A 22,521-nucleotide genomic window follows, 5' to 3' on the forward strand; every position below is an offset into this window, starting at 1 on the left:
CATGTCCGCCCATAGAGGGCAGGCTTTCAACCACAAAGGGAGGAGTTGAATGGTGCTGCTTCCATTTGTTGGACTACAAGTCCCAGCATTCTATGCATGTTGACAGACAAAAGGACCCATGTCCCCCACCCTGGTGAGCCAGTCAAGGGAAGTTGACTGGCGCTATTTCCATTCGTTGGACTACAAGTCCCAGCATGCCTTGACTGAGAGCCAGAGGCCATGTGTCTTCTACCCTTTTGAGCCCGGCAAGCATGGTTGAGTAGTACTATGCTTGTTTGTTGGACTACAAGTCCCAGCATTCCATGCACTTCGGCAGCCATTTTTCCACCCTTAAGAGCAAGTCAAGGGTGGTTGAGTGGTGCTCTTCCTGTTCGTTGGACTACAAGTCCCAGCATGCCTTGATCTTTGAGACCCAGAGGCCATGTGTCTTTCACCCTTTTGACCAGTCGATGGTAGTTGAATAGTGCTATTCCCGTTTGTTGGACTACAAGTTCCAGCCTTCCGTGTTCTTTGACAGTCAAAGGCCACATATCTCCAGTTGAGTGGAGCTCCTCCAGTTCGTTGAACTACAAGCCCCAGCATGCCTTGCGCTTTGGGATTCAAAGGCCATGTGTCTTCCACCCTTGCCAGGCAGTGGCACCCCTCCCATTCATTGAACTCCAAGTCCCAGCATTCCATACGTTTTGACAGGTTTCCACCCTTGTGAGCCAATCGAGGAAGGACAGTTGAATGGGGCTATTCTCATTTCTCGCACTACAATTCCCAGCATTCCATGCACTTCGAAGACCAAAGACCACATGTCTCACACCTTTGTGAGTCAGTCAAGGGCACCCTTGTAGTTGAACCACCAGTCTATTTCCCTATTGAACTCCAAGCCCCAGCATTCCATGCGCTTTGACAGCTAAAGGCTTCCACCTTTGTGAGCCAATCCAGGGCAGTTGAATGGGGCTATTCTCAAATTTCGAACTACAATTCCCAACATTCTGTGCACTTTGAAAGTATTTGTGAGTCAGCCAAGGGCATTCATCCATTGAACTACAAGTCTATCTCCCTATTGAACTCCAAGCCCCAGCATTCCATGCGCTTTGACAGCTAAAGGCTTCCACCTTTGTGAGCCAATCCAGGGCAGTTGAATGGGGCTATTCTCAATTTTGGAACTACAATTCCCAGCATTCCATACACCTCAAAAGCCCCATGTCTCTCCCCCTTGTGAGCCCAATCAAGGGCACCCTTGTAATTCACTCATTGAACTACAAGTCTATTTCCCTGTTGAACTACAACTCCCAGCATTCCATGTGCTTTGAAAGCCAAAGGCCCCTTTTCTTCCCCCCTTGTAGTTTATTCATTGAATTACAAGTCTATTTCCCCATGGAACTACACTTCCCATCATTCCATACACTTTGAAAGCCAAAAGCCCCATGTCTCCGCCCCCCCCCCCCCCCACTCTTGTGAGCCAGTCAAGGGCACTCTTGTATGTAGTTCATTCATGGAACTACAAGTCTATTTCCCTCTTGAACTACAAGTCCCAGCCTTCCATGCGCTTTGACAACCAATGGCTCATCCCTCTGATGGGGATGTTAATTGAGGCTGGTGGATTGAAGGAAGGGCACCTGTCGGCTAACCCCTCCTCCTTTCCTCTTCACCCCCTCCAGCCCCCCACCTGGACCAGCCCTGCTGCAAGGCGCTGTACGACTTCGAGCCGGAGAACGACGGCGAGCTGGGCTTCAAAGAAGGCGACATCATCACGCTGACCAACCAAATCGACGAGAACTGGTACGAGGGCATGATCCACGGCCAGTCCGGCTTCTTCCCTCTCAACTATGTGGAAGTCCTCGTCCCGCTACCTCAGTGAAACGGCTGTCGGCCTTCTTCTCTCCGTGGCTCTTCCGTCCTCCTTTCTCCTCCTCCTCTTCCTCCCTTCCCAGCTGACCAACGCAGCAGCCGGGGATGGAGATGTTCCTTCCTTACATTCCAGGGATGAGAGGGGGGGAGGGGTCTATCTGACACTAATTTTCCCCCTTCGGGGTTGGGTGGGAAGCTTTTTGGAAAAGGTGCCAAGGACCGGTCCCGGAGGCTGTAGTCAAGCCGGGCGGCTAGACCCCTTTGGGGGTGTGGGGGGTGTGGTGGGGTTTAGGGTCTAAGAAGCACAAAGAGGCCGTAAACTGCTTCCGTTGGGTATAAGGAGCTCTCTTCTCCATGTTGGTTCAGCCACGTCCTCCTTGTGGCTTTCGGATCATCTCCAGGATCATCAAGGAAGATGGTGGCTTGTTTAGAGAATAGAAGTCTATGGGGATTGTGTCTTCTCTGTGTGTGTGTGTGTGTTTGTGCTAGCTCCAGGCATTGCGTGGAGTAGCAATCACCTTTGTTAATAAAATCCACCGTCTGCCTTGCCACAGATGGGCTCTTCCACCATCAGGGCCCTTCTCCTTGCAAATGTTCTCCTTGAGCTTCCGCTGAAGCAAGTTGACCACCAACGGCCTTTCCAGATAGGTCTGGCCACCATTCCCAGAAACCCCTAGCCAGCATCACCAATCCAGTTCCGGGAATTATCATTCAATATCCAAAGGCTTAAGTCGCGGGTGATTTAGAAGGACTTGGTCCCAAAGTTGTCATTGTTTTGAATCTTGGTGGCCCAACTTGGACCATGCCTTCTGTAGAACACCAACCCGGGGTGGGAAGATCCACCTTCCAACCACGGGACCAGAGACTTATGGCATGCCTGCATCCATAATTCATCCCACAAGATGCAAAATTTACAGCCCCGCCTCCTGGGCCCAAGTAGAGGAAGCCGTCTTGGTGTCCTTCAAACCTTTCCACCAATCCATCGTCATCTTGAAGGCACCGCGTTAGATCCTCAGTGGGTGCATCCATTCTCGGCTTCCTGCCTTTCGAGCTGCTCAGGGTAACTCCGACGAACCCGCCTACACTACAGACAAAATACAAAAGAAAACCAGGAAGCACTTTTAGAGCCGCGTCCCAGCTTCTGCCAAAGAAACTGGGGACTTGTGGGTAACGGAGGGGCCGAGTCCCACAGCAAAACTGCCCTGCGTCCGTGGCTTGAAGAGAAAGCTGGGGCTGACTGGGGGCCTTGAATTAGTGTTTCTCAACAGTGGCCACTTTAAGGAAGGGTGGACTTCAATTCCCAGAATTCCCCAGCCAGCTTTGCTGGCTGGGGAATTCTGGGAGTTGTAGTCTACCTTTCTTAAAGGGGCCAAGCTTGAAAAACACTGCCTTAAAAATTCAGGATTGACCTGGGAAAGGATTCCTTTCTCCCTGGGACCTACATCCTGCCGTATATCTGGGGGGGAAAACATATTCCAACTTTTTTTCACTTTTCCTGGCAATTTAAACGTGGTCTTTGTGCTTTCTCGCTGCAGGCAGCTGGGCTAAATTCCACATAGTTTACTAGGGGTTGTGTGTGTGTTGTGGGGGAGAGAAATAGGGTGGATTGCTAAACCTGTGCTACCACCTACCCACAACCCAATGGCTCCCTGCAATTTTTTCTAAGGCACTTATTTGGGGAAGTGGGAGTCCTCCTCTGTCCTTTTCATCTAGCCCACCATTTTGGGGAGAGGGTGGGTGGGTGGGTTTGCAGCTGTGAGGGACAGACATCTTTTGGGAAGTGGGTGGGTGGGTCTTGTATTTGAATTTCTAACGTACCAATTCAACAATTAAGCTCCCCCCGCCTCTTTTCCCTAAAAGGGCTTTAAGGAGATTTGAACCCAGTGCCCTGGCAGCTTACTAAGGATGGGCCAGTGGTGGCACCAACTTTGGAAAAGAGGAGTTAATGGGAGGTGGGGGGTGTTGGGGAGGGGTTGCAGAGAAATCAATAAAATCAGTACTTGGGATTAATTCTTCCCGGCTTTTCCACATGATCGATTCCAGCTATATTTCTTTCGCCTTCTCCATCCTTTGACCAGTTATATGGCTGCGTACAGTCCTGAACGTATAAATGAATTTATTTTGTTTTAAAATTAGTCTCTCTTCCGTACTCAAGAATGTGTCCAGCAGGGCTAACGGTCTTGTTCAGGGGCCTCCAAATTTGGACACGTTTAAGACTAGTGGTCTTCAGCTCCCAGAAAGACTTCAACTCCCAGAATTCCCCAGCCACCATGGAGAGAATGGTCCATAAGTGGCACCAGCATCTAAGTTCTGGGGTACGAAGATCCATCTTCCAGTCATGGGACCAGAGACGTGTGGGGATGCCTGGTCCCATAACTCATCCTACAGCAGGAGTCTCCAACCTTGGCAACTTTAAGACTTGTGGACTTCAACTCCCAGAATTCCACAGCCAGCGGAATTCTGGGAGTTGAAGTCCACAAGCCTTAAAAGTTGCCAAGGTCGGAGACCCGTCCTACAGGATACAAATCATAGAGAGGAATCTTTGTAGTCTACCTCCTTGGCCCAAGCTGAGGAAGCCATTTTGGATTCCTTCCAACAAACATGGCTGCCTGAGGGATTCTGGGAGTCGAAGTCCACGAGTCTTAAAATGGCTACGTTTGGGGACCCCTTGTCTTGTTTAACTCTTTTCTTTAAAAAAGGCTTCTATATTTTTTTATCCCCTCCCGTCTTCGCTCGGTATAATCTTCGTACAACTGCCTCCTCATACTGTTTTATTTCCACCACCCCCTCTCTCCTTTGTTTAACCAGTTTCGTAAATTCACATTATTCTCTGCCTTCTGTATCTCTCTGCCCATCTTCCACTCCCTTATCAGGACCAAGGGGGGGGAAAATTAAAAAAAAGCATTTTGTAAATAATCTGCTAAACGTCGTGGCTGCGTGCTGGCATCTCTTCCTTCAGAGGGAGTCAAAACTGTCCTTTGTATTTTCTTAGTCTGGACAATTTTATTGAGGGATTGGGGGGGGGGGACAAACATACAAACCCTCTTCTTGTTTATGCATTTATTTTTGTTCTGGAATTAAAGAAAAATAAAACTTGTATCCTTGAAAATAAAAACAAAAAGTATTAAATGGTTGAAAGCGGCCTTCTGACTTAATTTGAGGCCTACAGCCTCTCTCTAGTCCTTTTGCCCCAGCGAATCTTCTGGGAGGGGAAACCCCCTCCCCATCAATTGCATTCACCAATAACTTATCCGTTGTGGGGTCCTTGGTGGTCTCTGAGCTTCAAGACATTTCAACATCAAACTAGGTAACGTCATCAGTGCTAGAGGGGAGTTTGCAGAGCGGAGGAGGACTGTGTGAGATCCTTTGTGCTCTTTGAGCTTGGTTGTTTTCTTGCAGACATTTCATTACCGAACTAGGTAACATTATCAGTGGCAGAAGGGAGTGGAGTTTGCAAAGAGGAGGAGGACCATGGGGTCCTTTGATACTCTCTGAGCTTGGTGGTTTTCTTGCAGGCGTTTCGTTACCCAACTAGGTAACTTCATCAGTGCTAGAAGGGAGAGTGGGATTTGTTTAAATACCAGTGGCTTGTGCTGTGGGTCTTTGGTGGGGGTATTGTTTGTTCTGTAGTTGCTTGAGCAGGCTGTAGTTAATTGTTTGCTTGTTCGACTTGGCAGCATTAGTATGTAAACAGACAGCAAAGCCCACATTCCCTTCTAGCACTGATGATGTTACCTAGCTGGGTCATGAAACGTCTGCAAGCCGACATCCAAGCTCAGAAAGCACCAAGGACCCACAGCTCAACTCTTGAGATGCAAATCTTCTGTTGGCTGATCAACTGACATTTTATATTTCAGGACATCATGGTTTACACCTTCCAGATGAGTGAAGACATTTTTAGGGTCAGATTCTCATCGGCAGGTTGACAATTTGTAATCTTCCCAATCTTGGCCAACACCAAAGTTCTCCCATCTTTTAGTGTTCAGTGTTTCTGGGTCTACGAAGGGCTTCCTTCCGCAACCTCACTTTTGGGAGAAAAAGCTTAAAAAGAGAAAAGGGGGGGAAAAAAATTCTCCAACCCAGCATCTCTGCTTCTTCCTTCAGTCAAGCCGGATGACAAACTTGGGTACCCATATTTTTTTTCTCTTTTAAGAAGGGAATTCCGAACATATTTTAATTTTCTTTCATCTCCCATTCTAAGAGGATCTTAGAATCTTTTTAATGTTGTACCGCTGCCCTGAGTCCTTTTGGAGAAGGGCGGCATATAAATCCAAATAAACCTAAACCTAAACCTTGCTTCCCCAGTCTGTCCTATTTCAGATTATTATTTTTTATTTATTAAATTGATCAGCCATCCATTTTGCTACAGGGTAATTCTGCCCATTTGCTCAAATTACATCACATACCGGTATATTTTCCTGGCCAACCCAACATTTTCAGGTAAAGGGAGCTAATCTCCGCTTACGTTGTAGAAAACATAAGTTCCTAATGGTTCTATTGGCAAACTAAATCTCTGGATGATGCCTCCCAAATTACGTTACTGAAGCTCTCGACTTGCCTATCTGTAAAACGGGCGCACTGATCTACTTCCTAACATATCCGGGGGTACTTTGGCTGAGCCAGAAACGGATGATTTCAAACCATTAAAAAGGATCCACTTCGACCCCGTCCTTTTTCCTTCCCCGATGCACGTCGGGGCTTGCGCTTCTGGATTCAAATCCTGCCTCGATCCAGGTTTGTGACCTCTGCCTGAGTCCTGGGACCCTTTGAAGAGCTGCTTTGTCAGCTGCTGTGTTGGAGGGCAGTGTAGACTTGTTCCAGGATATGTCCGAAACCTTGATCCTTGGGTGTCCTAGACGCTAAGGAGCCCTGAAGAAAAGATAGGAGGTTAGAGTTTATTTAGAATTAGAAATAGAAAATAGAATAGAAAGAATAGAGAAGAGAATAGGGAATAAGGAGGAGAATTAGAATAGAATAGGAATAGAAATTAGAGAATAGAATAGAAAATAGAAAGAATAGAGAATAAAATAGGGAATAAGGAGGAGAATTAGAATAGAAATAGAAATTAGAGAATAGAATAGAAAATAGAAAGAATAAAGAATAAAGAATAGGGAATAAGGAGAATTAGAATTAAAAGAATAGAATAGAAATTAGAGAATAGACTAGAAAGAATAGAGAATAGAATAGGTAATGATAATAGAATAGAAATAGAAATTAGAGAATAGAATAGAATAGGAAATAGAAAGAATAGAACATAGAATAGGGAATAAGGAGAATTAGGAATAGAATAGAATAGAAATTAGAGAATAGAATAGAAAGAATAGAGAATAGAATAGGGAATAAGGAGAATAGACTAGAAATTAGAGGATAGGATAGGATAGGAAATAGAAAGAATAGGGAATAGAATAGGGAATGAGAATAGAATAGAAAATAGAATATGGAGTAAAATAGAATAGAAATAGAAATTAGAGAATAGAATAAAAAATAGAAAGAATAGAAAATAGAATAAGTAATAAGGAGAATAGAATAGAAAATGGAAAGAATAGAAAATATATAAGGAGAATAGAATGGAATTGAATAGAATAGAATAGCAGAGTTGGAAGGGACCTTGGAGGTCTTCTAGTGCAGCCCCTTGCTCAGGCAGGAAATCCTACACCATTTCAGACAAGTGGCTGTCCAATCTCTTCTTAAAAATTCCCAATGTTGGAACATTTACAATTTCTGGAGGCAAGTTGTTCCACTGATTAATTGTTCTAACTGTCAGGAAATTATTCTTCCAGGTTGCTTCTCTCCTTGATTAGTTTCCACCCACTGCTTCTTGTCCTGCCTTCAGGTGCTTTGGAGAATAGTTTTGACTTCTGTTCTTTGTGGCAGTCCCTCAAATATTAGAAGACTGCTACCATGTCTCCCCTAGTCCTTCCTTTCATTAAACTGGACCTATCCAACTCCAGCAACTGTTCTTACGTTTTATCCTTCAGGCCCCTAAACCTCTTCGTTGCTCTTCTTTGATTTAAGATGGTGATTCTCAACTTTGGCAGCAGGGAAGATGGGTGGACTTCAACTCCCAGCATTCTCCAGCCAGCCACGCCCCTATTTCGCAACCTTTCTTCCCACCCCTGTTAAGTGAGCCCCTGCAGTTGTTAACACGGTCACATGGTTGAGAAGTGAACCTGGACTTATCCTGTTGACTTAGCTTGTCGGAAGGTCGCAAAAGGGGATCCACCTGACCCCAGGACACCACAAACTGTCCTAAAGATGAGTCAGTTGCCAAGCGTCTTTGATCACATCCCAGGATGTCAGCTGCTCCAAGCAAAGCTGCCTTTTGCAATTGACGGATGGGGATTTTGTCAATGCTGATGGTGCTCCAGATGTTTTGGGACTGCACTGCAGCCAACGTGCCTATTATGGACCTTGAACCATGGTGGCTCAGTGGTTACTCAGTGCAGTACTGCAGGCTGCTTCTGCTGCCTGCCAGCTGCCTGCCATTTGGCAGTTCAAATCTCACCAGGCTGAAGGTGGACTCAGCCTTCCATCCTTCCGAGGTCGGTAAAATGAGGACCCAGATCAGTGACGTGCAGTCAGGTGAGGCACAGCCTCACTGCTCTCATCATGAAAAGAAAAAAAATGTAAAAGGAAAAAGGCTGAGCTACTTGCTGCCTCACCGTGGATGACTCTGCTTAACTGTTTAAAAAAGCCTCTCAAAAAGCGCCCTCTACTACGAGGCAGGAGAACTGCATGCCTCATCTAGTCTGACTTTAGGCGTTTTATGATCACTCGAGCAGAGTTAAGCAAGGGTTAAAAGCCTGAAAATTCCTGACGTAGGTGAGGCACGCAGTTCTCCTGCCTCATAGTAGAGGGCGCTTTTTTAGAGGCTTTTTAAAACAGCTAAGCAGAGTCATCCACGGAAGCCAGGCAAAGAGCCATGCTGTAGCACACACACTTTCCCCCAGCCTCTTTCTTTTGGACGGCTCAGATCTGCTCCCCTCCGCCTTCTCTGCCTCTCCTCTCACCCCAGCCTGCCAGCAGGAGGTAAGTGGGTGGGCTTTATTGCGTTCCAGGCATTTCCCACCCAGACAGCAGGCTGCATTTGCAATGGTGAAGGTGTTTGGGGAAGGCAGCAGGGGAATGGGGGGATGGCAGAGGAGCTGCTTTCAAGCCACTGGAAAAGATATCAAATCCAACTTTTGTGTGTGTGTGTGTGTTTGTTTGTTTGAGAGTGAGTGAGAGGGGGAAGAGGGTAGGAGAGATAGCCCAATCCAACGTGTGTGTGTGTGTGTGTTTGAGAGGGGGAGGAAGGGAGAGAGAAACGAATGCTGTCGTTTTAAATCGGAACTGAGCATGCCTGGCTGTGGAATTCTGGGAGTTGAAGTCCGCAAGTCTAAAAATATTCGAAACCCACCACTGTGTCAGTGCCTCACCAGCCATAAACCTCACCGCACGTCACTGACCCGGATTGTTGGGAGCAACAGGCTGACTGTAAACCGCTCAGAGAGGGCTGTAAAAACACTGTGAAGCGGTACGCAAGTCTACGTCCGTGATGGCAAAACTATGGCACATGTGCCACAGGTGGCACATAGGAGTCCTTACCTTGAGTTTATCCAGGTAGGTCTGTTCCTGACTCCATGCATCCTGGAACTTCACCATGTCAGGTGCCCCTTTGTAAAATTCCACCAGCAGCATCTGGAAACAGGTTAGAAAACAAATAATGGAAGGAAAGACACAACCACCTGCCCTTGTTAGGCGAGTTCCAGGCAGTCCTCAACTTATGACTGTCCTGACTTCCGACGGACCTCCCCGCTGTAATTTAGGATACGGTTCTGAAGTTCAGGCAGCCAACACCACCATCCCCGTGGTTATGGGATCGAATTTTGGGCCCGTGGCAACCAGTCCAGGTTTACGGCCGTGCCCAACAATCATGTGACCGCAATTTATGACTTTTTCTTCCTCTGGAAATCAACATTTACTTCTAATTTCCAACAAAAAAAAAACACCACCCATTGGGTAAAATAGATTCATTTAGCAATTGCTAGAAAAAAATGGGTGTGAAATCAGGCAGAGTCACATGGTGACCCATACAAGAACTGGCATAACTTATGCTGACTGGGGAATTCTGGGAGTTGAAATCCACAGCTCTTAAAAAGGGCCGAGCTTGAAAGATACACTATATTGCCAAAAGTATTCGCTCACCTGCCTTTCCTTGCATAGGAACTGACTGTACGTGACATCCCATTCCTAATCCATGGGGTTCAATATGACGTTGGTCCACTCTTGGCAGCTATAACAGCTTCAACTCTTCTGGGAAGGCTCTCCACAAGTGTGTTGATGGGAATTTTGGACCATTCTTCCAGAAGCGCATTTGTGAGATCACACACTGATGTTGGACAAGTTTACGTGGCCTACTACTTCGTGGCTGAGCTGCTGTCGTCCCCAAACACTTCCACGTTCAGCTGACAGTTGACTGTGGACTATTTAGGAGCGAGGAAATGTCACGACTGGATTTGTTGCCCAGGTGGCATCTGATCACAGTTCCACGCTGGAGTTCACTGAGCTCCTGAGAGTGACCCATCCTTTCACCAATGTGTGTCAAAACAGCCTGCATGCCTAGGTGCTTGGTTTTATACCCCTGTGGCCACAGAAGTGATTGGAACACCTGATTCTGATTATTTGGATGGAGGAGATAATACTTTTGGCAATAGAGTGTAATACTCTAGAGAGGAGTGTTTCTCAACCTATACAATACAATACAATAGCAGAGTTGGAAGGGACCTTGGAGGTCTTCTAGTCCAACCCCCTGCCTAGGCAGGAAACCCTGCACCATTTCAGACAAATGGCTATCCAACATCTTCTTAAAGACTTCCAGTGTTGGAGCATTCACAACTTCTGGAGGCAACTTCTGTTCCACTGATTAATTGTAGCTTGATGGCTGGGGGATTCTGGGAGTTGAAGTCCACAGGACTTAAAGTCACCAAGGTTGAGAAACACTCCTCTCTAGAGTTAAATCCACAGCAACGGGCAGTTTTCTTGTGAGATGTCACCACCCCTGTAAATTTCATTTCTGCGACCCCATAAGCTTTTTTAAATATCAGAATAGTGGTGTGCTTGGGTCACAATGCCACGAAATGTCCCTGAGTAAGAGAATGGAGAGAAAGAGGATATACCATTTCGTGGAGAATGTCGTTTGTTAAAAACCCATCCTGGATGTAGGTGACTTCAACCTCCATGGGAATGCCGTAGTCATAAGGTCGTTGCTGGGGAAGGAAAATGAAAGTGGGAAGGAAGAAAAGAAAGGAAAGGAAAGGAAAAAAGACAAAGAAAGAAAGACAAGAAAAAGAAAGAAAAAGGAGGGAGAGTGGAAGGATGGAAGAAAAAGGAAGGAAAGGAAGAGAAAGACAAAAAAGGAAGAGAAAAAGAAAGAAAGGCAGGAGGGAGAGGGAGGGAAGGAAAAGGAAGGAAAACAATGAAAAAAGAAAGGAAAAAAGGGAGAGGGAAGGAAGGAAGGGAAAAAAGGAAAAAAGACAGAATGACAAGAAAAAGAAAGAGAGAGGAAGGATGGAAGAAAAGGGAAGAGAAAGGAAGAGAAAGACAAAAAAGGAAGAGAAAGAAAAAGAAAGGCAGGAGGGAGAGAGGGAGGGAAGGAAAAGGAAGCAAAACAAGAAAAAAGAAAGAAAGATAAGAGTGAGAGGGAAAGAAGGAAGGGAAAGAAAAGGAATAGAAAGAAAAAAAGGTAGGGAGAGAGGAAGGAAGGAAAGGAAAAAGAAGGAAAAAAGACAAAGAAAGACAAGAAAAAAAAGGAGGAACAGAGGAAGGATGGAAGAAAAAGGGAGGAAAGGAATAGAAAGATGAAAAATAAAGAAAGAGAAAAAGAGAAAGAACGGCAGGAGGGAGAGCAGGAGGAAAGCAAAAGGAAGAAAAACAGGAAAAAGAAAAGAGGGAGAGAGGGAAGGAAGGAAAAGAAAAAGAATAGAAAGAAAGAAAACAGAAAGGTAGGAGGGAGAGAGAGAGAGAGGAAGGAAGGAAGGAAGTTTTGAGTCCTTTTTGAATAAAACTTCACTGGTTTTTAGGCATGTGCATACAGTGAAAATTATCTGGAAGAAGATTTGAGCCCTGCCTGCACACAGTCCTTGTCTGATTGATTGATTGATTGATTGATTGATTGATTAGATGTCTAGGGCTGCCCAACACACACACACACACAGGGAACCCGAGAGGCATATAGCATTAAAAATCCCCGTCCCCTTTAGGTAGCCCTCGACTTAAAACCACAGTGGGGATCAGAACGTCCGTTCCTGGTGCTTGTCAAATGAGTCACACCCAATTGGATGACTATTTTGCCGCAGCCCTTAAGGAAATTCTGGCATCTCGGTCTTTCTTTGAAATGAACTCTAGCAGAAGTGCTGATCACACAATGCCACAAAGTAGATCAACAAAGTAAATCACAGTCTAGAAAAGGGTATCAAACTCAAGGCCCGCGGGCTGGATCCGGCCTGGGGGACTGCTTATATCTGGCCACGCGGGACCGGCTTGGAAACAGCAAGCAGGGACTGGCCTGCAGTGGCTCTGCTAGTGAAAACGGAGCTCCATTTTCACTGGCAGAGGGCTGCAGGAGGCCATTGCGGCTGAAAATGGAGTACCAGGGGACTGCTCGCAGCCCCCACCCACCCAAGGCTCTGTTTTTGGCAGCCCTCTGCTAAAACAAAAGGTGAAATGTTTCTCTTTTTGCATTTGAGCATCCAGGAAGGGGCAGGAAAGGAGAAAGGGAAAGAGGAAAGATGGGAGGAGAGCCAGGAAGAAAAAATAAGGAAAGAGGGGAAGGAAGAAGAAAGGAGAAGGAAGAGAGAAGGAAGGAATTTATAATGAGAGGTAGGGAGGGTTTGAGGGTAGTTCTGCCTTAGCATTTGGCCACCATAGATGCCCCCGACACACCAACCATGGCCAACCCTGCCCACACCCGGCCACGCCACACACACACACACACACACACACACACACACACACGCACACACACACACACAGAGAGAGAGAGAGAGAGAGAGAGAGAGAGAGAGAGAGAGAGAGAGAGAGAGACGGCCCTCCAAGGTCAAACAACCCTGATGCAGCCCTCAATGAAATCAAGTTTGACACCCCTGGTCTAGAATACTAGAATCAGAGTCATAGATTTATAGAATTATAGCCATAGAATCACAGAATCATAGAGTCTACAATCATAGAACCATAGATTCCTAGACATAGAATCTGAGTGATAGAACCATAGTCATAGAACCATAGATTCCTAGACATAGAATCATAGTCATAGAATCATAGAGTTATAGAATTTATAGCCACAGAATCATAGTCTTGAATCGTAGAACCATAGATTCCTAGACATAGAATCACAGAATCATAGAATCTGAGTCATAGAACCATAGTGACAGAACCATAGGTTCGTAGATTGCTAGACATAGACTCATAGAATCTTAGAATCACAGAATCTATCATAGTCATAGAACCATAGATTCACAGACATAGAATCATAGTCATAGAATCATAGATTTATAGAATCATAGCCATACAATCACAGAATCATGGCGTCTAGAATCATAGAACCATAGATTCACAGACATAGAATCATAGTCATAGAATCATAGATTTATAGAATCATAGCCATACAATCACAGAATCATAGCGTCTAGAATCATAGAACCATAGATTCATAGACATAGAATCATAGAGTCATAGACTCCTAGGGCTGGAAGGGACCTTGGAGGTCTTCTAATCCAACCTCCTGCCCAAGACTGGAGACCTTATTGCATCCTGGACAAATGATTTTTCTTTATTACTTTTTTTCCCAAGATCCTGAAGTCTTCCCTGCGATTCCCAAATTGTCTGCGGTTCTTCCTAAGTCAGTTAAACATTCACGCAGTGTATTTAAAGCAGAAACAGGCTTAAAATCCTTCAAGGCCACCAGCACAACCCAGCCAGTTCTTGGTGCCGGGGATGTTCATACTTGCCTCCGGAGGTGGCATAACCCAGAAGGGGGAGATCTTGGACTCTACACCTTGATTGCCATGGTAGTAAGGACCTGGGACGGAGAGAAAGAAATGCTTGGATGAACAGTCAGAGGTTTCATGCCTCATTGGGGACAGCAAACACTGCCCTCTCCCTTGGTCCCATCGTGGGTGACGAAAAAAGCACAGATAGTTCTCGACTTACAGCTATTGTCAGAATCTAGGCATTTGGTAACGGATATGTAACGGTTGCAGTATCCCGGAGTCATGTGACAAGCAAAATCAACGGGAAACCCAGGTTCGCTCAACAACTGTGGCCGGAAAGGTCATAAAAAGGTGCAAAACTCAGTTAACAACGGTCTCACTTAGCAACAGAAATTTTGAGCTCAGTTGTAGATGTAAGTTAAGGAGTAAGCTGAGTTCTAGTCCTGCCTTAGACACGAAAGCTGGATGGGTGACTTTGACTAGGAGATAGGGAGTTCTAGTCCCACCTTAGGCACGAAAGCCAGTTGGGTGGTCTTGGGCCAATCACCAGGAGACTGGGAGTTTTAGTCCCATCTTAGCCCATTAAAGCCAGCTGGGTGGTCTCGGGCCAGTCCTTCTCTCTTACCCCAGCCCACCTCGCAGAATTGTTCTTATGGGGAAACTAGGAGGAGCAAAGTATGCTAGATATGTTTGCAGCCTTAAGCTATTTGCAAAAACAATGAAGTCCAGATACAAATAAATAAATACATTTAGTTTAGCAGTTTCTGATGGGAGATGAATAATATACTATTTGCTTTGCTTTATATAAGTATTGTGGCTTGTGGGCTGCCGGCCCCTCCATCAGCCGAATCAGGGGAGGAGGAGGAGGAGGAGGAGGAGGAGGAGGAGGAGGAGGAGGAGGAGGAGGAGGAGGAGGAGGAGGAGGAGGAGGAGGAGGAGGCGGCGGCGTGGGAATCAGGCTCGGCATCAAGGCAACCTGAGAGCTCCAAGGGGGAAGAGGGAGTGGAGCTGTCAGAGAGAGAGAGACACACACAGGCAGACCCTAGCCATCCGTCAGCCCTCAGATGGAGAGTCAACAGCCCCCAGGTCTGGAGGTGGCTGATGAGGAAGAGGAGGAACAGCTGGGTCCAGTGCCTGACGTGCGGATGCACAGAAGGCAGAGGAGAGGAGAGCTGTGGAAATCTATGGGCAGGTCCTTAGGATGGAAGAGCCACCATTGCTAGAGAAGCCCCACCCTAGCTTTGGGGATAAAAGGCAGGGAGGCAGAGATGAATAGATGGGGCAGACAACTGGCCGGACAGACTGCGTTGTGAGAAAAATGTTTTGCCGGGGATTACGGCGCTCCTAATAAAGCAATCTTGGTGTTCACTTCAGACGGTTTGTCGTGTTTGGGGAGCTGGGTCAGAACAATCAGCCCCCCCCCAGGGCTACAATGGCCCTTGACCCCCCACCCTGTTTTCTGCCTTCAGAGCTCTCCAAAACTGGCAGACACCCCCTTTTGCAACCTACCACAAATGAGCGCCAAGCACGGCTGGAAGCTGTTGCTGGTTCCCTGGAGCTTCAGCTGGTAATCCATCTGCAGGTCGATGTCTTGCAAAGAGGGCAGCGGGTGGCTAAAGGGGTGACTGTGGTACCAGCCCACCAGCGACAGACCCCTCAGGAAGAGGTTTTGGCAGATCTGGAAAGGACAAGAGGATTCGGGGTACCCCGTTCGTTTTCCTTCATTAGGCTTTTAGGGCTCAATTAGCCTCTATAAATTGTTTCGTTCCATTGGTCTTCGAACAGTGTTATTAAAACACGTGTCTCCAACCTTAACCGCTTTAAGACCTGTGGACTTCAATTCCCAGAATTCCTCAGCCAGCAAAGCTGGCTGAGGAATTCTGGGAATCGAAGTCCACAGGTCTTAAACTGGCTAAGGTTGGAGACCCCTGTATAATTAAAATAATCTAAACAATGATTAAATTAAATTAATATTAAATTAAATATTAAACTAAACTAGACTAATCCAAACTAAACTAAGCTAATATAATATAATCTAAATAAACTGAGTACCGGTTTGGTGTAGTCTAGTGGTTAAGTCTAGGACGCGGGAGATTGATCGTGAGTTCTAGTCCCGCCTTGGGTACAAAAGCCAGCAAGGTGAATGTGAGTCAATCACCAGAAGACGGTGAGTTCTAGTCCCAATTTAGCTTTGAAAGTTGGCTAGGTGACTTTGGGTCAATCACTGGGAGATAGTGAGTTCTAGTCCTGTCTTAGCCATGAAAGCCAGCTGGGTGACTTTGGGCCAATTACTAGGAGACGGTGAGTTCTAGTCCAACTTTAGGCATACCATACCATACCATACCACACCACACCACACCACACCACACCACACCACACAACAGCAGAGTTGGAAGGGACCTTGGAGGTCTTCTAGTCCAACCCCCTGCCTAAGCAGGAAACCCTACACCGTTTCAGACAAATGGCTATCCAACATCTCCTTAAAGACTTCCAGTGTTGGAGCATTCACAACTTCTGGAGGCAACTTCTGTTCCACTGATTAATTGTTCTCACTGTCAGGAAATTTCTCCTCAGTTCTAAGTTGCTTCTCTCCTTGATTAGTTTCCACCCATTGCTTCTTGTTCTACCCTCGGGTGCCTTGGAGAATAGTTTGACTCCCTCTTCTTTGTTGCAACCCCTGAGATATTGGAACACTGCTATCATGTCTCCCCTAGTCCTTCTTTCTCTTAAGCTAAACATACCCAGTTCCTGCAACCGTTCTTCATATGTTTTAGCCTCCAGTCCCCTAATCATCTTTGTTGCTCTTCTCTGCACTCTTTCCCCCTCTTTTCTGCTTCCAAAGCTACACCCAGCTGCCTATTTCATCTTTCTGGTATTATCCATTTCAATCAAGTCAAACTACAGCTGCATTCACATAACCCACTTTGTACATTAGCCCAGTTTTCTTGACCCATAAAAATAACCCAGACGCCTCGGACTGATTGACCTCTCACACTGATGGACTTATTAAGCCACAAAATAATTAGCCAAGCTTCTATCCACTGTGTTTTAATTGACCAGATGGCTTCTGTTGTGTGAGCACAGCCACAATTCAATAAAATCAAAAAAGTTAATTGAAACAGGAGGGGCAAAAGGAAACACAACAGTCTGGCATGAATGAGATGGCCGAGTTTGCAATGTTATCCCCTCTCTGTGACCTTCAAAGTCAACTACAGGTAGTCCTCGACTTACAACCGTTCGTTTAGTGACCGTTTGAAGTTACATGTTCTGACCTAGGCTTCCCAAGAGCATAAAGCAAACGCCTTGTCCAGGCAAAAAAACCCCTTTTTATTAATTTACAGTGAATTCTGCTCATTCACAACATACAGCATTCGAGGAAGGATTTACAGTCACAGGCCAGATACAGATTGCTGTATCTGCAAAACTTGGCAACCAATTAAGGGTACTAATTGTCTCCTGCAAACTCCACTCCCCTTTTTCTCTCCTCTTTTATTTCCTCTGGGAGGGGCCATTCATCGTCCACCTGTGGCCTTACTCCCAACTCAACCCCTGTTCTTTAGCTGTTCCCTTCATCTGGCAACTCTGTGCATGCACACACTGGGAACAGGCTCCAGCTGTTCTTCTGCCCCACTGATGTCTGACTGAAGGCAGCTGATAACTGTTGGACGGCCCTGGCCCCCTCTCTGCCTCCGACACAGAGCCCTCGTCCGAGCTTTCCCTAGACTCTAGGACTGGCCCAGGTTCCTTCCCAACCTCCTCATTGTCCGAATCTGCTGCCTGCTCTGCTGGATGCTGGCGGGCCACAACATCACAACGGTGTTGAAAAAAATGACTATTCTTTAGCAATCATTCAAAGTTACAATGGTACTAAAAAAGTGCCTTATGACCGGTCCTCGTACTTACGATGGCTGCAGCATTCTCATGCTCGCGTGATCGCAATCTGGGTGCTTAGCTCACATTTAGAATAGAATAGAATTCTTTATCTACTGCAGAATCCCAACATTATGTGAGCTCATAACTGTGACTTTCCCAGCCATCTTCTGACCAGACCACATATTGTGGCCACAGGATGCCTCACCGAACAACCACATCGCTTTAACGACGAAGGTTCAGGTCCCCAACTGCTGTCGTAAGTCGAGGACTACCTGCAGGCTATTTCAAATGACACTTTACGGTAAGGATAACTGGAAACTGCTTGAGCAGTGCTTTGAAACTGGAAGGGATCTTTCCGGCCGATCCTTTTGAGGATCCAAGGAGATCCTTTCTCATTTCCAGGGGTGGGATTCAGCCGATTCGCACCACTTTGGGCGAACCGGTTGTTAATTTTGCATCCGGTTCGTTGAACCGGTTGTTGCAAGGGCCAGCTGGCCCTGCCCACCCTGCCCCTCCCCTCCCAGGAGTCTCTACACATCCCGTTGGTCATGCCAGATTAAGTGCAGGGCCTGCGCGAAGGCTCTGGGAGGGCAAAAACCGGGCCCATTTCTAACCTCCGGAGGTTTGGGAGGGCGAAAACCACCCCCACCCCGCCGTGGTGCAAGAGGCCAAGTAGGCCATGTCACGATGTTAAAAAGTTTGCTAGACATGAACTGACTGAAACTGACACTGAAGAGTTAAACTGAGAAAGCTTTATTGCGCAGGTCATAAAAAGTTATCTGAAAGTGATTTACTGCGCATGATTCACACATTCCAGAGCTTCCCTTTGTTTTTTGTCCGACTGCCAAGCATGCTGGCAGACGGAACTTTTATTATCAAAATGTAACAATTTAGTTAACTTTCTGTTTTATTTACTTTTATTATTTTCGTATTAAAGTTTGTTTATTAATTAGAATATACTTCTCAAAGACTTTTCTTTTCTTTTCTTAACATCTTAAATGATATGCTGCTGGGAATCAGCCCGGTCCATAAACCTCAATTTTTCCTCAGGGTGTTTTTTTCCCCTGACAGGCCACACCCACCATCGCCAGACCCACCCAGCCAGCAACTGGGCAGAAAACCGCTTGCTAACATTTTTCAATCCCGCCCCTGGTCATTTCCATCCATCACCTCACCTCTTCTTCCACGATGGCTGCCAATTCCCCGTCTCCAAGTCGCGACCGGCAAGGGAACGCCCGCAGCACCGTCAGCACTGAGACACAACACAGCATAACACAACGAGGTTATGGTTAAACAAGGATTTCCCTCCCCCCGCTCCAATTTGTTAACTTGCAACCTTATACATCAATCAGGGTCAAAATAGGATAAGTTTAGAGCAGGGGTTTCCAAACTTGGCAACTTTAAGGCCTGTGGACTTCAACTCCCAGAATTCTGGGAGTGGACGTCCACAAGGGAATTCTGGGAGTGGACGTCCACAAGGGAATTCTGGGAGTGGACATCCACAAGGGAATTCTGGGAATGGACGTCCACAAGGGAATTCTGGGAGTGGAAGTCCACAAGGGAATTCTGGGAATGGAAGTTCACAAGGGAATTCTGGGAGTGGACGTCCACAAGGGAATTCTGGGAGTGGACGTCCACAAGGGAATTCTGGGAATGGAAGTTCACAAGGGAATTCTGGGAGTGGACGTCCACAAGGGAATTCTGGGAGTGGACGTCCACAAGGGAATTCTGGGAGTGGACATCCACAAGGGAATTCTGGGAGTGGACGTCCACAAGGGAATTCTGGGAATGGACGTCCACAAGGGAATTCTGGGAGTGGACATCCACAAGGGAATTCTGGGAATGGAAGTTCACAAGGGAATTCTGGGAGTGGACGTCCACAAGGGAATTCTGGGAGTGGACGTCCACAAGGGAATTCTGGGAGTGGACGTCCACAAGGGAATTCTGGGAGTGGACGTCCACAAGGGAATTCTGGGAGTGGACGTCCACAGGATATTCTGGGAATGGACGTCCACAAGGGAATTCTGGGAGTGGAAGTTCACAAGGGAATTCTGGGAGTGGAAGTTCACAAGGGAATTCTGGGAGTGGAAGTCCACAAGGGAATTCTGGGAGTGGACATCCACAAGGGAATTCTGGGAGTGGACGTCCACAAGGGAATTCTGGGAATGGACGTCCACAAGGGAATTCTGGGAATGGAAGTCCACAAAGGAATTCTGGGAGTGCAAGTTCACAAGGGAATTCTGGGAGTGGAAGTCCACAAGGGAATTCTGGGAGTGGAAGTTCACAAGGGAATTCTGGGAATGGAAGTCCACAAGGGAATTCTGGGAATGGAAGTCCACAAGGGAATTCTGGGAGTGGAAGTTCACAAGGGAATTCTGGGAATGGACGTCCATAAGGGAATTCTGGGAATGGAAGTCCACAAGGGAATTCTGGGAGTGGAAGTTCACAAGGGAATTCTGGGAGTGGACGTCCACAAGGGAATTCTGGGAGTGGACATCCACAAGGGAATTCTGGGAATGGACCTCCACAAGGGAATTCTGGGAGTGGAAGTCCACAAGGGAATTCTGGGAATGGAAGTCCACAAGGGAATTCTGGGAGTGGAAGTTCACAAGGGAATTCTGGGAGTGGAAGTCCACAAGGGAATTCTGGGAGTGGAAGTCCACAAGGGAATTCTGGGAGTGGAAGTTCACAAGGGAATTCTGGGAATGGACGTCCATAAGGGAATTCTGGGAATGGAAGTCCACAAGGGAATTCTGGGAGTGGAAGTTCACAAGGGAATTCTGGGAGTGGAAGTTCACAAGGGAATTCTGGGAATGGACGTCCACAAGGGAATTCTGGGAATGGAAGTCCACAAGGGAATTCTGGGAATGGAAGTTCACAAGGGAATTCTGGGAGTGGAAGTCCACAAGGGAATTCTGGGAGTGGAAGTTCACAAGGGAATTCTGGGAGTGGAAGTTCACAAGGGAATTCTGGGAATGGAAGTCCACAAGGGAATTCTGGGAATGGAAGTCCACAAGGGAATTCTGGGAGTGGAAGTTCACAAGGGAATTCTGGGAGTGGACGTCCACAAGGGAATTCTGGGAGTGGACATCCACAAGGGAATTCTGGGAATGGACCTCCACAAGGGAATTCTGGGAGTGGAAGTCCACAAGGGAATTCTGGGAGTGGACGTCCACAAGGGAATTCTGGGAGTGGAAGTTCACAAGGGAATTCTGGGAATGGAAGTCCACAAGGGAATTCTGGGAGTGGAAGTTCACAAGGGAATTCTGGGAATGGACGTCCACAAGAGAATTCTGGGAATGGAAGTCCACAAGGGAATTCTGGGAGTGGAAGTCCACAAGGGAATTCTGGGAGTGGAAGTTCACAAGGGAATTCTGGGAGTGGACGTCCACAAGGGAATTCTGGGAATGGAAGTCCACAAGGGAATTCTGGAAGTTGAAGTTCATAAGTGAATCCTGGGAGTTGAAGTCCACAAGTCTTCAAGCTGCCAACTTTGGCGTCCTCAGCTTAAAACCACAATTAGGGCCAGAATTTCCATTGCTGAGCAAGATGGTGGTTCAGTGATTCATAGTTGTTTTACGACTTTTTTTTGCCATTGTTGTTAAGCGAATCACTGCAGTTGTTAAGTAAGTTCAGATCAACTACGTCCCTTTCTAAGCTTATCATAAGTTGATGTTTCTCAATCTTCACCACTTTTAAGATGGATGGACTTCAACTCCCAGAATTCCCCAGCTAGGATACTGGCTGAAGAATTCTGGGAGTTGAAGTCCAGCCATCTTGAAGCATTCTGGCTAGGGAATTCTGGGAGTTGAAGTCCAGCCATCTTGAAGCATTCTGGCTAGGGAATTCTGGGAGTTGAATTCCAGCCATCTTAAAGTATACTGGCTGGGGAATTCTGGAAGTCCATCCATCTTGAAGCATTCTGGCTGAGGAATTCTGGGCGTGGAAGTCCAGGCATCTGAAAGCATTCTGGCTGGGATATCTGGGAATTGAAGTCCATCCATCTTAAAGCATTCTAACTGGGGAATTCTGGGAGTTGAAGTCCACACATCTTAAAGTGGTCAAAATTGAGAAACACTGTATAACATTATCATTGTATGTTTTCCTCATGTTCTTTACAATATGCTATTCTGTGTTGGGATACCAGGAAGGAAATTACTACTTCGTGACTTTTTATATGATTTAGAAATTTTAAGTAATTCACTGTCTTGCAGATATCAGCCCAAATAGAAATAAAATGGTGTTAGATACTTGCTCTAACTACAGTGGTTTTTTACAATGGCTTTTTATATTTCTGTTAAAACAAGACATCAGTCACTGCTGATGTAACTGCATTGATTGTGCTACCACACAGTCATTTTATTGATTGCAAGGACAAAGGGACCGATTGTGGGGTTTATTTTATTTACCGATCAGCCAAAGGCCATAATAAAACCTCATCCATTCATTCCTTTCTTCAAACCACAAATTCAGTTGTACTTATGTGGCTGGCAAAATACGCCCTCCTTTTCTTATAAATATGACAAATTGAAACTGTATTGAGTGTGCGAAGTTATATTTATTTTGTGGACAATAGTTTGGTTGTGAGATTTAATGTATTCTCTGGCTAAAAATCATAAAAACAGTTCTGTCTTTCTTTCTTTCTTTCAAGAAATGTCTTTCAACCACAAATAAAGTTGTATTTTGTGGCTGCCGGAAAAGTCCAGCCCTTTCCTTGTCGAGGCCAAAAATTAAATCTGGAAGATTTCTGTGCCAAATAAAATCAAACAGTTGGAAACACCTCAAAGGTTTTTCCACTCCACATTCACGCTGGGTGCAGGAAATGCCCTCTAATCAC

At 46.2% G+C, this 22,521-nt stretch overlaps 2 protein-coding genes across 4 annotated transcripts in view; one reads left to right on the forward strand and one right to left on the reverse strand.

Annotated features, from left to right (window-relative positions):
• The window catches only part of SH3GL1 (SH3 domain containing GRB2 like 1, endophilin A2), a 74,987-nt gene extending 70,121 nt beyond the window's left edge, over positions 1 to 4,866 (forward strand). The window contains exon 9 of the mRNA XM_081941681.1: positions 1,653 to 4,866. Coding sequence (XP_081797807.1) covers positions 1,653 to 1,852 — 200 coding nt within the window. The 3' untranslated portion in view covers positions 1,853 to 4,866. The remainder of the gene's footprint in view (positions 1 to 1,652) is intronic.
• The window catches only part of MPND (MPN domain containing), a 32,159-nt gene continuing 14,369 nt past the window's right edge, over positions 4,732 to 22,521 (reverse strand). For 2 of the 3 annotated variants that reach the window (XM_081941452.1, XM_081941453.1), the window contains exons 8-13: positions 18,860 to 18,936; positions 15,321 to 15,489; positions 13,830 to 13,900; positions 11,001 to 11,090; positions 9,430 to 9,522; positions 4,732 to 6,711 (exon numbers count right to left, since the gene is read on the reverse strand). In XM_081941452.1, coding sequence (XP_081797578.1) covers positions 6,625 to 6,711; positions 9,430 to 9,522; positions 11,001 to 11,090; positions 13,830 to 13,900; positions 15,321 to 15,489; positions 18,860 to 18,936 — 587 coding nt within the window. In that variant the 3' untranslated portion in view covers positions 4,732 to 6,624. The remainder of the gene's footprint in view (positions 6,712 to 9,429; positions 9,523 to 11,000; positions 11,091 to 13,829; positions 13,901 to 15,320; positions 15,490 to 18,859; positions 18,937 to 22,521) is intronic. The other variant, XR_014174382.1, reaches the window with a different exon arrangement.

Source organism: Natrix helvetica (assembly GCF_964273705.1).
Source record: "Natrix helvetica genome assembly, chromosome: 1".
Classification (NCBI taxonomy): domain Eukaryota; kingdom Metazoa; phylum Chordata; class Lepidosauria; order Squamata; family Natricidae; genus Natrix; species Natrix helvetica.